The 15,663-nt window shown below is 36.8% G+C and overlaps 2 protein-coding genes across 3 annotated transcripts; both read left to right on the forward strand.

The window, feature by feature from the left end:
- Positions 1 to 6,472: 6,472 nt before the first annotated feature.
- Positions 6,473 to 12,950, forward strand: slc37a4b (solute carrier family 37 member 4b). 2 transcript variants are annotated; one of them, XM_052607785.1, is made up of 10 exons: positions 6,473 to 6,600; positions 7,311 to 7,698; positions 7,969 to 8,201; positions 8,973 to 9,225; positions 9,485 to 9,640; positions 9,735 to 9,820; positions 11,380 to 11,493; positions 11,591 to 11,656; positions 11,739 to 11,877; positions 11,966 to 12,950. In XM_052607785.1, exons 2-10 carry the CDS (start codon positions 7,551 to 7,553, stop codon positions 12,130 to 12,132), a joined length of 1,362 nt encoding a protein of 453 aa, XP_052463745.1. In that variant the 5' UTR covers positions 6,473 to 6,600; positions 7,311 to 7,550; the 3' UTR covers positions 12,133 to 12,950. The 2 variants fall into 2 exon arrangements, with proteins under 2 accessions (XP_052463745.1, XP_052463744.1); XM_052607784.1 differs by lacking the exon at positions 6,473 to 6,600 and adding an exon at positions 7,108 to 7,128.
- Positions 12,951 to 13,962: 1,012 nt separating this feature from the next.
- Positions 13,963 to 15,270, forward strand: LOC128020958 (40S ribosomal protein S25). Its single transcript, XM_052607787.1, has 5 exons — positions 13,963 to 14,037; positions 14,338 to 14,430; positions 14,550 to 14,733; positions 15,004 to 15,102; positions 15,210 to 15,270. The coding sequence occupies exons 1-4, from the start codon at positions 14,035 to 14,037 to the stop codon at positions 15,096 to 15,098; spliced, it is 375 nt and encodes a 124-aa protein (XP_052463747.1). The 5' UTR covers positions 13,963 to 14,034; the 3' UTR covers positions 15,099 to 15,102; positions 15,210 to 15,270.
- Positions 15,271 to 15,663: the final 393 nt, after the last annotated feature.

A 15,663-nucleotide genomic window follows, 5' to 3' on the forward strand; every position in this document is an offset into this window, starting at 1 on the left:
GAGTTCAAACAAACCAATATCCCAGTGTAATTAATTTACTCAAACAGTACACTGACTGAACTGATGTCAGGGTTGCCAGGTCCCAGAAATATTTCCAGCCCAATGGCAACTCAAAACCCGCCCAAATGGAATGAAAACTAGCCCAATGTTTCAGTGTCCAATCAGATTAGACAACGGCTGGATTCCCACAAAGGGCCTTAAAATAAATTTATCTAAGTTTAAGTTAAAGTATTCGCCTTTTGTCTTACCCAAATTATAATATCACACACTGTTTTTTTTTTTAATACACAATCTCAGGTGCATTATTTCTTAGTAAGGAACTGCCTGTGTCAAATAATGTTCTGGCATTTGAGAAAGGAGCCGCATTTTTTTTTTTTTTTTTATGTTTTTCAGTCGCAGCATGAGCTACCAGATCACCGCGGTGAGCTCTTACTTCACATTTGCAATATTTGCAGAACGCTATTCTATCATCATTTGGAACACTTCGAATCATTTCTCCGCAGCTACTTTTCCCAAGAAAATAGGTCAACATAAGCTTTAAAAAAAAGCATAGTCTACTCAATTTTAAATTCTGTATTTTATATTCAGAAGAAGAAGAAAATTCAAACAGGTTTGGAATGACATGAGGGTGAGTAGATGAAAGAATTTTCATTTTTTGAGTGGAATATCCATTTAAAATTTTCTTCTGTTGCAATTAAATAAAACTGTAAAGAAAAGAATGCAAACCTATTCTCGCAATCTCAGGTCTTGTAAGAAGTGTTTGACTATATGTGTTCAGTTTCACATCATCAGTAGATACTCTGCATGATACTCTAAATGTGCTCACCTGTGTTTATCCTTCTCTCATCATAACCCTGCAGCAGTCAATGTCTGCGTAACCTCACCAGGATTTGCCATAACTGACACAAAATCACTATTATACATACTTTAACTACTGAAATACACATACATGGAACAAATGTCTAAAGTGATGATAAATGAAACATACAGTTAAAAAAAAAGTATTGTGGCAATTTTTACAGGCCTGGAAATTATTTTTTTTCAGTGATTCATGAGCACTCTGAGAACCCACATGTAAACACACACACACACACACACGTGCGTTTGTGCTCTCTCTCTCTCTCTCTCTCTCTCTCTCTCTCTCTCTCTCTCTCTGTCAATAAATTGGATGTTAGATTTGGGTCAAGCCAATGTGTGCCTCAGTAAGTCACAAAACAATAAAAACCACCAGGAATTTAGACTGGAGTCAAAATAAGTCACTGATTAAAGTATTTCATCTGGTCAGCAAACCTGTAAAAATATTTAACAAATTATAATATGCTTCTTTTTTTTCGACATTTTTGACAATAATAATTTAATATAAATTTACAACAAATAATGTAGAATATAAATTAAAAGCAGTTTGTGGGTGAATATGCTTTTTTGGTATGAAAATCAAAATGAAAATGTTTTTATGAGATTCATTCAGAATGTTCTCCAAGAAACTCCAAGACTGACATTTATGAATCCTTCACAGCACATTCTCTTCCACATCAATGATTCAATCTATCTTAAGATACTTCCTGATTATAATCGCCTGTCTGTCCTAGCTTCTCATGCAAACAACCCAGATTCAATCCTTACTGTTTAGACAAACATTTAAACAAACAATAAAAAGGCAGCACTGCTTGGTGCCTCACACTTGTCTCGGCTGTGTCCCGAGGGAGATATGGTTGTGTTGCTAAAATCAGTTGTCAGAGATAGCTAAAGCTCCAAATATTCAGAACAATCTCAAGCTTGCATTAAAAAAATCATCTGAGAATTTTAAAACGATGCTTTCCAGTTTCTAAAACCGTGTCAATAAAACATTTAAACACCATAAATCTCACACTTTCGCATTTAAGACTGATGAAAATCAGCATCCGTTCTAGAGAAAATTAAAAATATTTAAAGCCAAATATTTCTATACTTGCATGTTCCGTCTTTCTCTCGTTGCATTGACACAATCATTTACACTCTCTGTGTATCAGTCAGATATCCTGCTGGTGGACTTCCAGAGAGAAAAGACAATTAAATATGGAGGGAGAGACGCCTGCTGGGTTGGTGTCAGCAGGAGGAGAGAGGTCATCCCTCTGAAAGAAAGTGTCCTCTCATTCAGTCAACAAAAACTGTAATTGTGGATGCTGATAGGAGATGGCAATGGAGACAAAACTTAAATCAACAACGACACCAACATTCTTAAAACATGAGAAATGCAGTAACATTACCTTAAGAATAAGGCTTTGTTTTATCCATTGGTGTTCTGAGACAGTTCTGAGATGCTGTGAAGTGTGGGTTTTCCTCTTGATCATCAAACAGTGTCTAATTCTCACCAATCAGACCATCCCACATGAGTAAAGCTGCCATGGTCTGTCTCTGCAGAGAGGCTGAGAATAAAAGAATTTTTATTTAAGAAGGAATTGTAGGTGACCAGTGCTGTGTGTGTGTGTGTGGGTGTGTGGGTGGGTTGGATAGGTGAAATGCAGAGCACAAATTCCAAGTATGGGCCACACTTTGTGGCCTTTCCTTCCCTTTATAAACATGACTTTTCTTCTTGAATAAAGCTGAGAATGCTTTGGTCTGCTCATTCATTCTCACAGGTCTGTGCTGCAAAGGAACAACGCTGGACAGAATAAACGACAAATAAAATTAAAGCTGCAAGCAGCATTTTACCGGGGTTCAAGCACATTAAGGCCTCTGAGGTGGTCAGAGCCAACCTGGATGTTTGGATGACATTTAAACACATCCAAAATGGAGAACAGGCTAACAGACAGATACACACACTGACAGCAAATGATTAGACTAATATATGTATACTCTATAAGCATATGCACACACACACACACACACACACACACACACACACAAAGACACACATATGCATGGACACACATTTTGTTGCAGATATAGGTATTTGAAATAAGTGATAGGTGACAAACTTATTGCAAGTCTTCTCTTTTTTAGAGTTTAGATGTAATTTTCAGGTTAAACTGTAATCATAATGTGGCAAAATTGTAAAAACTGATACATCTGTATGAACAAAATGGAAAACATTGATTCAGTAAGATTTAAAATGTTATAACAGTTAATTTATTAATGTTTTGGCAAGAATTCATGAAAACAGTGCTGTTCAACTTAACTGAATGAGCCCATTAGTGGTCTTCCGCTGCCATCTAGTGGTTATAAATTGCATTTACTCAAACAACCCTGGTTTTGAACATAACTGTTATAGTGTTGTTATTTTTTTTTTGCCCAATCTCTCTTAAATTTTGCATACTTGTTTAGAATGAAATTATGCATTATTTTACACAGTTTTGATAATTTGTGGGCTTTCTGTTTGTATTAATAGGCCTTTGTGTACACTATGCAAATACCATATTATAAAATTATTGGTTTATAGTTGCCCAAATGCAATTGTTCAACATGTTTTTGATAATTATTGACCTTCAGAGTCTAGAGAATTGTAATTCAGTGGTTTTATTGATTTTCAACTTAAACCGTATCACAAGTATGCCAAAGTAACTTTTTTAAATAATCTTGAATATTTAATTAACAGCTTTATTGACAACATTGGTCCCAGAGGCAAAGTTGTTCAGAATGAGGAGATCTATCATATGATATGAAGATTTAGTGTTTTTGAGTGAATATATGAGCATTTTCAAACAATTTGAGGCCATTTACCATATAAATCTTGTGTTTTGAGACCTTTTCTACTGTTATAGCGCCACCTATGGTCTGATCTCCATAAAACTTTGCATGCTTGATAAGAGTCACCTGTTACATGATTTCACTGAGTTTCATAAAGTTTTGAGTTTTCCTTTAGGTTTTATAGGCTTTGGGGTATGTTTGGCCACACCCGTTTTTCTAAATTACCCCTTTACAGCTAACCAAAGGACAAAATTCAACATTTTTTTAATAATTATTGATCTAGAGAGTCCACAGAATATTACTGCAGTGGTTTGGTTCCGATCGGGCAAAAAAAATAGGACTAGTTCGCAAAAGTAGGTTTTTAACATATTTGTGAATAACAATTGAACGATTTGATTGACAGCAATGGTTCTTGAGGCAAAGTTGTGCATTATGAGGAGATCTATCAAATGATATGCATATAGTGTTGATATGTGAAACACCACGTGATTACAGAGCCATAAAACTCGTTAGCGCCAACTAGTGGCCGATTTCTTTCAAAATTCTTACAGACCTTAAGGTTCATGAGTCGAACGTACCCAGCGAGTTTCGTTCCGATCAACATCCATTAACCCTTTCAAATAGGTGCTTAAAATTGTTTGGCCAATGGCGGCCATGTTTTTTGAGATATGCAAATGTCCTCATAGGTACTTGTGCCCCTTCAAACAAAGACACTGCAGCTGTGTCCAAATTCAGGGTCTACATCCTTCGGAGGACGCATTTGAAGGATGTTACGTCACAGCGCCGCGACGAAGGCTGTCCAAATTCGTAGGATCCTTCAAATGCGGCCCACAAATGCGTCCTCCTTTTCCCCGAATTCGAAGGATGGGTGTGATGGATCCTTTCGCGTCCTACCTATCCCATAATTCTTTTCGGCAGGACGAAGCGAGCGGTAGCGGAGTGGGGGAGGAGTATTATTTTCGATGTTTTTTAAAAACTGGCTTTTCAAAAAGATATATTTTCAGTGGTTTTCTAGTCAAGCATTTTGTTTTAGCATTAAGCATTTTTTTTTTACATGTGTACGTGTATATGTAAAAAAAAAAACGTTTACTTTCGTAAACTAGCTTCTTCCTTACTGCCTGTGTGAATATCCCCTTACACACAGTTTATTTGTTAGTGATTGAAGCTGTTTTAACGCTTCTAAGGACGAAAGAGCAGACAGAAGTGTTTATAAAGCTCCGGGGAGAGAACGATGAGCTCTTCACCCGCTTCTTGCTTGGCGCTGTCACGGTTGCTAGGCGACAGGATATGAGCAACGGTTAAGGGAGGGAACTGAAAGAAGGGTAGGCTGTCCAAATTCACAAACACCGACTTCCGGTTTTTGCGGTCGTCGGAGGACCCATCCTCCTTCAACCGGGTAGGAAGGATCCTAAGGAGGATGCAGACCCTGAATTTGGACACAGCCGTGCATACCAATTTTTAGGTCGATCGAGCCAACGGTAGCCTAGTTATAGCCATTTATGTTTTTTTTATTTTTATAGCGCCCCCAAGTGGCAGAGGTGTGCAATTTTTTTTATAATAAAATAAACTTCCAAAAAATGTATATAACAAGCAACCAGGGCATGATTTCCCCTATTTAACACTATGGGGTAAAAGGAACCTGCACTTAAGATAATTATTTAGCATATGCTTTTCAACAGAAATTGTAACTGTTAAACAAAACAGTTAATTTGACTCAACATTAGAAATGAAACAGAAATTCTAAATAGTAAACTGGAAGAAATTACAACATTAGGGCTACACGTGACAGCTTGCATCAATACAAATGTGACGCCAAAAATATGACATTGAAATCTAAGATTGAAGGAAAGAATTCACAAACCAGTAATCTACGATTAAAATTATTTAACCTATTTTGAACTAGATTGTCTCAGTCAAGACAATAAGCGGAACAATAAGTTCTAATTGCGCCATCTTGTGGTTGCAGTGCAATGATCGTGCCAAATATTTACTTCAGCACATAAACTATTCGAAAAATCAAACGTTCCATGAAAACCAATTTACAAGTAATGTAAAAGTAAACAGTAGGCTGACTATTTATCGCAAATGCTGCGCAGGGCTGCCAGCTCTCACGCCACGCGTACATTCTCTCACGCAGACAAAAACACCCTAATTTAAAACTGTAAAAATATGATAATGGCGAAACAGATTTGGTAAAGGCTCCACTGCGTATTTTTGTTTGCACGCTGGAAAGCGTCAGAAGTTTTTAATTATAAAGTGTTCCTGTTTTTGTATCATTGATCGATGTAGCCGATCATAGACTGTTGATTTCATGTGATTGGCCGTTGTTCAAGTAAGAATTGTAATAAAGTGAAGATGTAAATGTATGTAAATAAGAGATTCACTGCTTATAAACATAGACTGCATAAAAACGGAACATTGTGAGATTGCGATAAAGTGAACAACTGAGTAAAATTGTGAAAAAATGTAATTAAAATGTAGAATAGATAGAAAAATATAATTTTACATCATAATAATATTTCACAATATAACATTTTCCAGTAGGTGTGATCAAATAAATGCAGCATTGATGAGCGTATGAAATTCCTGTTAAAGAAAAAAAAACATTTGACCGGTAGTCAACCCCCACCCATCTCTGTGGAAATTGTCACTCCAAGTTGAACTCAAAAGTTCATTTCAATTCAATCCAGCAATTCAAAATGTATAAAATCTTTTATTTTTCTTTAAATGCTGTAATTTTCGAGAAAAAGAAAAAGTTGAACTATTCCTCAAATGCAGTAAATATTCCAGCCAAAAATGAACCCAAGGACCGCAAGAAACCCAAAGCCCGCCCACCGCGCAATAAATGAGAGGTTGGCACGGCCAATCAAAACAGAGATTAGAGAAAGCGCTCCTGCTCCGAGGATTCTGAACGAGAAGCCCGGACTGTCGGAGGTATTTTATTCATTTATCCTGATATATGAACACGTAAAGCAACATTAAACTGTCTAAACAATATATATATGTCGGGAATTATTGCTGTATATCTTAGCATGACAAAACAGGCTTAGTCTCCACGGTGGTACTGAGGACGGTTGTTGTAGAGGTCAGATAACTGCGTTCGCTGTTTTCACGCAGTGACGTGGCCGTGCGGTTTGGCGTTTTTATATTTTCACGCAGGTACCAGTGCGTGCTCGCTCGCGATGTCAAGGGCAGATCATCAAACATATCTCTTAAATACATGTATTATTATTAAATTAACACAACGGTCATCGGTTTCACCAGTTCTTGCAATAAGAGCGCATGTGTCCACCTGCCATGTGAAGCAAGCATGTTTAATGTTATTTTTATCTGATGTGTTTGCATTCTTGCAAGAGACGTTCTCTTGACACCTGCATCATGTTTCAAAGTCATATCGCTGTTCAAGTCCCCCTCACAAGCACCATGGCCTCAAGTAGCTCTTTAACATTTAGACTGCAGGAGGTCTGTATAAAGTGTTGATACTCCTTACATAGAACTCCAGTCTGGAGTGATTTGTTTTGATTTTGAGTGTCTGAATAGTGCTGATGCTTTGGTTTTGCTCAGATGTGTTTAGATGCAGGCCAGCTTCACAGCAAGTTGTGCGCTTAGACTGCAAAGTACACTGACTCTGAGATGTTTTTCAGGAACATCATCAGTGAATGCCGGCCGTGCAACTTTAAGGAACCTGGAGAGCTGAAAATCCCCTCCGTAGAAGTCCGATGAAAGAAATTAGACCTTTGGATCAGTTTTGGAAACTTTGTAAAGTTTCATCAGGAGAAAACTGGTTTTCATAACTGAAAGATTTTTCATCCAGCACATATTTTGGCCTTGATATTGCATCCTTTTTTTTGCTTTTATTTATTAATTATTTCACAACTGCAATCATGGGAGCAGCTGGTTATGGATATTACCGCACAGTTATATTCATTTCAATGTTTGTGGGGTACATGCTGTATTACTTCAACCGAAAGACTTTCTCCTTTCTGATGCCATCAGTGATGGAGGAGATTGATCTGGATAAAGAGGAGCTTGGTGAGTGTGCTGTGTGTTCTGCAAGTTTTTTTTTTATTATTATTATATATATTTTTTTGATTAAATACTTATTCAGTAATTAATAATTATTCGGAAAGACAAAAAAAAAGGTATATAAAAAAGCAATTCATTTAAACTACCTGTTCATCATCTTGAAAATATTTCAGTTTGGCTTTTTTTTAATCAAATAAATCAAGTCTTATAATGCAGTGCAGAACAGCAAAGCCTCCAGAGTAGGTTTTCAGCCTTTTCCTGTTTCCTGTGATGCAGGGCTGATCACCAGCAGTCAGACCCTGGCCTACGCTATCAGTAAGTTTATCAGTGGAGTGCTTTCGGACAAGTTCAGCGCCCGCTGGCTCTTCTCCATCGGGCTCTTCATTGTGGGTGCCATAAACATCGCCTTTTCCTGGTCGTCCACTGTCATGCTGTTTACTGTGCTTTGGTTTGTGAACGGGTTCGGTCAGGGTTTCGGGTGGCCACCATGTGGAAAGGTGCTTCGTAAGGTAAGACTGACCCTTTGCCCTTTAAATCCATTAATATGCACCTGTCTTCCACTATTGGCAGTGTGACAGGAATAGTAAGGGAATTCTAACTGCTGACCACACGGCTCATGCTGATGGATTGCAGCCTGTATACTATGCAACAGCTGATGCCGGCAACATACTTGTGGAGTCAGGCCGGGAGCATTACGATACACTTAAATGTATTTAAAGCAACTAGCAGCAGTTATCTGTGCCTGACCATTTGGAAGAACTTGTTGGTCTGCAATAAAATTAATGTCATTGAGTGTTACATATTTCAGTGGATGATCAAATGCATAATGGTCATTAAAATGTATTGCTCTTGAATGTAAGTTGACTAAATGTTATTTACTAGCTTTTCAGATTCTAAGTATTATTTACCTAGATTTGTAGACATTTAGTAGTCCTTTTAGGTTAAAAATAAATAATCATATTATTATTGTAGACTACACCAAACCCTATCCCTAATAGAAAACTTTCAATCTTAGAATTATACTTCAAGAATATCCCAAAAGGAGGTTTTATTTGCTCTATCCAAAATTTTTAGGCAATTTTGACCTCAAAGCTGAACTGTAGCTAAATTCTCTGGGTTTTCTAAAGAAGCTGGAAGGCTTTTTCTAGAATCTAACTTTGAAATACTAGTAAAAATCATTTGAATAGCCGTTTTTACTCTCTATCCGGTACACTGGCATTATGTTTTTGGTTCCCCATGAAAAGTGTTATTAAAATGTCCTTGTACTGGCCTTTTTTCAGTGGTTTGAACCGTCTCAGTTTGGGACATGGTGGGCCATCTTGTGCTGCAGTATGAACCTGGCAGGTAGTCTGGGACCCATCATCACTACAGTGTTGGTTCAGTACTATAATTGGAGAATCATCATGTCCGTGTCTGGGATGATCTGCATGACTATCTCTGTCGTTTGTCTTCTGACGGTGAAGAACGAACCCAGTGATGTGGGGTTGCCCAATATTGAGGCTGGTGCTAAAAAGGGCAAAGGCAAAAAGGGAGGTAAGAAAGCATTGTATCGTCTGGTGTTTTTGTTCTATGAAGAGAGAAACATATTTTTGAAAATACAGATTTGCCTTCACAGTAATGCATTACATTTTGGAATACATTTAAATAGAAAACAGTTTTTACAGTGCAGCATTGGTGAGTTTGTAAGATTTCTTTAAAAAACATTTTTGAAAGGTAGTGAATAATATAAACTTGTTGTTTTCTTATTGGCTGCTACTCGTGTCAGTCCACTCAGTCTCCACTCTTTTCCCAGGCCCTAATGATGAAAGCAGTCTAAAAGAGTTCCTGCTGTCTCCTTATCTTTGGGTGCTGTCTGCGGGCTACCTGGTTGTGTTTGGGGTAAAGATCGCCTGCACTGACTGGGGTCAGCTGTTCCTCATGCAGGAAAAAGGCCAGTCTGCTATGATGGGTGAGTTTGGTACTATATCTCTATTTATGCTGAAGTTTTCTGTGTTTTTTTAGGCCTGTGTTAGGATGCTAATGTACTTGTGTGTTTTCTACAGGCAGCTCATACATGAGTGCCCTGGAAGTTGGTGGGTTTTTTGGCAGCATTGGAGCTGGTTATCTGTCTGACAGGGCTGTGGCTAGGGTGGGTTCAGTATAAAGTAGCATACATTAAAGGAATAGTTCACGCAAAAATTAAAATTAGCTGAAAATGTACTCACCCTCAGGCAATCCCAAATGTAGACAAGGTTGTTTCTTCATAAGAACAAATCTGGAGAAATTTAGCATTACATCACTTGCTCACCACAGGATCCTCTACAGTGAATGGGTGCCGTCAGAAAGAGAGTCCAAACAGCTGATAAAAACATCACAATAATCCACATGTAATCCACACAACTCCAGTCCAGTCTTGTAAAATGAAAACCTGCCTTTTGTAATAGATAAATTTGTTCCGATGAAGAAACAAAATCATCTACATTTTGGATGGCCTGAGGGTGAGTACATTTTCAGCAAATCTTCATACTTGCATATGGGTGAACTATTCCTTTTAGGGATGTTCATTTAAACCAGCTGTTAAAAATTTTGATCGATTAATACGATCAGTTGATTGATTAAAACATTTATTTTCAGGAATTTATCAAAATATTTAAAAAGGTTTGCTGCATGGTTAAATTAGACACATATATATATATGTGTATGTGTATTAAAAATAAAAAAGTTTTATTATTTCATTCAGAAATAGGCCTAATGCCAACCCGAAAAATGTGTGCAAACATTAGAATAAACACTGTAAACATAGCAAGGCTATTTTAATTCCCCCCACACCACAACAATCCTTTCAGTTAACAGTAGCCTATTCAGAAAAGAACAAGAATTAAAAATATAAGAAGCTTTAGCAATACAAAGGACAAGCCAAAACTAATTCATTTAGGCCAAAATGAAACTGAAACCAACACTGTGTCTCTCAGTCGCCACAAATGTTACCGTATTTGTGATGTATTTGAATCCCAAATTATTACTTATTATGTACTTCACTTATGTTCAAATATCTACGTAAAACAAAATGTTTTGCATAACATCACGGCAGTACAGTGATAACACTTAACGGCACGGATTTTACTAGGCTTACATATTTCAACTGCGCAGTTTTTTTTTTCATGTTTGACTGACTTTATTTTATTATGATAATGTGTGCGTGCTGCGCAGATTTTGTATTAATTTTTTTTCCAAGTTGAACTGTGGAAGCAACTTCTCCTTTTAGTCAAAAAGATAATCTGAATTGTAAACGGTATGCCTTTATTTGTGCACATTCACAATAAAAACAAATCTTTATGCTTCAAATAAGCCCAGGTGCTGTAGGGGCGTGATGTGATATGAAGACCATGTGAATCATCATGTTCTGTTGTTTGCTGCTTTCTGCACATGTAAAATTAATTCCCAGGAAACAAATGTTAGTATTTTTAATGAGTCACAGACACTTATCCGTTCAAATTTAATTCAATTCTAATTTAAAATACTCTTGTTGGTTAATGGTTAATAAACGGTTAACGCGCGTCACTTGTCGGTAAGGAAAAATAACTAAATGAACATCCCTAATTACTTAAATTTGGTATGCACAATCAACTTTAATTACTATATTGGTGCATCTTCATTATTGGATAAATTAGTTATTTCTGAATAGAGATCATGTCATGTGTTTTACAGCAAGGGCTGGGTACCTATGGCAATCCTCGCCATGGGCTACTCCTGATGATGATGGCAGGCATGGCTGTATCCATGTACCTATTCCGGGTTACCATCACACCAGAGACCCCAGAGGTCAATTTTATATTTATCTAAAAATTATTGTTAAATCTAAATGAGCATCAACTTTTGCTTTATTCTGTTGCTTAAATGATTAAATTTGGTTTCTCAGGAAGCACCGCTATGGGCTTTAGCACTCCATCCAGTTGCAATCCTCACTGGTGTCTCAGAGAAAGAGGTATAGCCAAAAACTCACCACAATGAGAAATTCAATTTGAACTTATTAGGCATCTTCAACGTCTTTTTTTTCTGTTCTGCAGCTTTGGATTTTGATTCTTGGTGCTGCATTTGGATTTTCCTCCTATGGACCAATTGCTTTGTTTGGGGTGATTGCAAGTGAAAGCGCCCCGTCCAATTACTGTGGGACATCACATGCCATTGTAGCTCTGATGGCAAATGGTAAATCTGCTGAAACAGTTTTATGACAAAATGCATTAAGATAAAATTCACCATATAACAATAAATTCTCAATTGTTTTTTCTTTCAGTTGGTGCATTCATTGCTGGCCTGCCATTCAGCACCATTGCCAAACGCTACAGTTGGGACACTGCATTCTGGGTAGCAGAGGTTGCCTGCGCTATAACAACAGTTTGTTTCTTCTTTGTGCGTAACATGCGCACAAAAATGGGCCATGTGCCTAAAAAGATGGACTAATCCTCTTAATAAATATGATCCAATCAGAGAGCCCTGCCAATGTGCCAGTACTCAGTTAGGACATCTGTACTTAAAGGGATAGTCCACCAAAAAAATTAAACATTCTGTCATTATTTACTCACCCTCGTGTCATCTAAACTTGTGGAATTCTAAATAAGATATTTTAAAGAATTTTGTTTGATTTGATTGTATTTTTGGTCCATACCAAGAACGTTTTGGAAAAATATGAGGGTGAACAAATGATAAAAGATTTTTCATATTTTGATGGACTATCCCTTTAAGGAACTGTTTTAATGTCAGTGTTACTGTTGTAAAAAATTATATTTTTAACTTACATTTTGATTACCTTCAGTATCATATTAATAATTTTTTCGTCCGCAATATCATGACATTCACACACTTAACAGATAAAGTGTCTCTGATGTACATCTCTGAGAAGAACATAATTGGTATTACTGAAAGAACAGAAATGTTTACACACTTCTTAAATATATAAAGTTGTTTACTTTCTTAGAAGAACTTAACAAGACTTATTTTACATGAATGTTGTTTCACTTGCCACAAGCTTTTTGAGCTTGTTCATTTTGTTTTGTTAAGTAACAGCTTTAAAGATTGAGTTATGTGCTGAATTGAGGATCCTCTCTTTCCAGGGTACAGACTGTCTTATGTAGACACACGTTGTTCTTTTGCACTTTAGATATCTGTACTTTTGCTTTCAGTATAACAGTAAAAATTCATTTTAATTTAATACAAATCACAGCATAATTTATGATGTATAAAGGTGTAAAAAATGTAGCATAAAAGGTTACTGTAACTAAGTTGTGTCTTTTGTGTCATTTCACATCATTTTTAACATTGGTCTTGATCATGTTTTTCTTGTCTTTTATTTATTTTATTTATGTATTTTTCATGAGCTTAATTTATTTTATGTTATCGTTTTAGTAGGCTTTTTTTTAATGAGTTGTGAAATATATTATAATCTATATTTAAGGTTTATTAAATAAAAAATTGGGCCAATTATCTTGAATTAAGTAAGTATATATCAGTCTCTTATCCTCAGCAAGGCTGCAGTTATTTGAGCAAAGATCCAGTAAAACGGCAATATTGTAGTAATAGTGTTTATATTGTATTATTACAATTTAAAATAACTCTTCTATTACAAAAATTTTTCAAGCAGCTTACAGTCTTCTGTGTCAGCCGTGACACAGGGATACGTTTTCTATGTGTCTTTCCGCTTCTTCCGCCGTTATTTTCCGTAAGTATTCTCATCACTTCATAACGTTTCGGTTGAACCACTGTTGGCAGATGGACTATTCTGAAGATGTCTTTTATTCTTTTCTGGACCTTGATAGTGTAAGTTACTAAGCAGTCAATGAGACAGTCACAAGCCTCCCGGTTTTCATCTAAAATCTCTCAAAAATGTGTTCCAAAGACAAACAAAGCTTTTATTGATTTGGAACAACATGGGGGTAAGTGATTAATGAAAATTTATGAATTTTCATTGTCAGGTGGAGTATCCCTTTAAGAAATAAGAAACTACTGCTGAAAACATTGCTTAATATTTTTGTGGATACTTTTGGATACAGGATACTTTTGACGAATAGAAAAGAATGACATTTATTTGTAATATAAATCACTTAATAATATTATAAAAGTCTTTACTGGAGTAATTTGAAAGATGTAAAACGGATAAAAAGTTGTACTTTTTTTGTTTTGGGTGAAACTATTCTCTAAAAGTTACCTCACTACACGAGAGTCGAACTCGCTCCAGTCCTGCAGGCGGCGGCCGTGAACCAGTGAGCGCAAGGACAGCACGCGCTGCACCAGACGAAGTGCACACGGACAAAGCGGACGTCCGCGTGCGCGACTTCCTTTCTCTTCCGCAGCTCGCGACGCCTCAGCATGGTGAGTGCTTGAGCGATTCCCCAATGTTAGAAAATATAACTTCTTACCCTTTTCTCACGTGTAATAGCCGTATTATAACAACGGTTTCCTACGTTTTTAAGCATGATGAATAATATAATGTAGCTTTAGTGGGCCATTTCAGCGCATGTGTATGATTATTTTGTATGAAGTGTTGCCGCATCGTGCGCGAGGCCTGAACACGCGCACCGCATAACCACACATTGATTCACTAAAACTATGTAATTAAAATATGCATTTATTTATGTATGTGATTGAAATTAGTTTTCTGTAACTGTCTAGCCGCCCAAGGACACGAAGCAGAAGAAAGATGCGGGCAAGTCCAAAAAGGACAAGGATCCCGTCAACAAATCCGGAGGCAAAGCTAAGAAGAAGGTAAAATATTTACGTTACCTCACTTAGAGACCTGTCAGTCATTTTTAAGTAATTAATACTGATTTTATGCTGCAATTGCCTGCATTGATGTAATATTTATTTTATTTGTTCTCGAGTAGAAGTGGTCCAAAGGAAAGGTGAGGGACAAGCTAAACAACCTGGTCCTCTTTGACAAGGCCACATATGACAAACTGTACAAAGAAGTTCCCAACTACAAGCTCATCACACCCGCTGTGGTGTCTGAGAGGCTGAAGATCAGGGGCTCGCTGGCCAGGGCTGCCCTGCAGGAGCTGCTCAACAAAGGTGTGTATATCACATATGGCAGGGCTTCCAAAAACTTTATTTTTTTGTCAGCCAAACCCATTATCAGGCTTTTAACATTTCAAATCTACTGGCTTTTATTTGTGCAGAATACTGGTGAAATTCTGTAAGCTTTTTACAAAAATGTTAGAAATACTGCAAATGTGCACACATTGCACTCCCTAATGCACGTCAAAATTGGCACATTCATAGACGTCTTGAGTTTTATTATGAATCCATTATGGAGAGACATTTTGGGTTTGTTGTTGTCAGGTCTGATCAAGCTGGTGTCCAAACACAGAGCTCAGGTGATCTACACCAGAAACACCAAGGGCACTGATGAGGCAGCTCCAGAGAAGGAGGCATAATATGGTGACTATCAGTTTGGAATATTTTTTACATATTTGATGACCTCGGCCAGCTATTGTTGTTGTATCTACTGGTGTCCTATATTGAATGTTTATTCATTTCTCTTTCAGATTGCACCTTGGCTTGAGTTATGGTCTTTTGTATAGGTAAATAAACAACCACAGAATGAAACTTGCATTTGTGCATTTTTTTTTTTCAACAGTGAATCTATACCTTGATTGTAAGTGTTTGTATTAGTAGGAAAACATTCCGCACAACTTGTATTGTGAAAAGTATATTGTGGTTTATGACCATAGGATGCTCTGAATCTGGGGTTTAACTAATTAAACCAAGCTCAATTTATCCAGATTAAAACCTAGACCAGATCATAAAATGAAATGTATTGCTTTTTCTGTGTGGCTTTCAAGATTAAAAATGGTTATGGTGTTTTAATAAATGGTAGTTTTAGACCAGCAGGCCATTTTCAAGTATTGGTGTAATTACAAATAAGAGGAACATGGCATGTTTTTAATCAAAGGAAGATTATTGTGGCAAAAATATAACTTTGATAAACCTCTTCAAATC

The sequence above is a fragment of the Carassius gibelio genome, chromosome A10 (assembly GCF_023724105.1).
Source record: "Carassius gibelio isolate Cgi1373 ecotype wild population from Czech Republic chromosome A10, carGib1.2-hapl.c, whole genome shotgun sequence".
NCBI lineage: Eukaryota > Metazoa > Chordata > Actinopteri > Cypriniformes > Cyprinidae > Carassius > Carassius gibelio.

Coding starts and splice junctions, on each gene's coding strand:
- slc37a4b (XM_052607785.1), top strand. CDS start 7,551: ATGGGAGCAGCTGGTTATGGATATTACCGCACAGTTATATTCATTTCA. Junction 9,226..9,484: donor GGGCAAAGGCAAAAAGGGAG/GTAAGAAAGCAT, acceptor CTCTTTTCCCAG/GCCCTAATGATGAAAGCAGT. Junction 11,657..11,738: donor CTGGTGTCTCAGAGAAAGAG/GTATAGCCAAAA, acceptor TCTGTTCTGCAG/CTTTGGATTTTGATTCTTGG.
- LOC128020958 (XM_052607787.1), top strand. Junction 14,431..14,549: donor GAGGCAAAGCTAAGAAGAAG/GTAAAATATTTA, acceptor GTTCTCGAGTAG/AAGTGGTCCAAAGGAAAGGT. Junction 14,734..15,003: donor GCAGGAGCTGCTCAACAAAG/GTGTGTATATCA, acceptor TGTTGTTGTCAG/GTCTGATCAAGCTGGTGTCC.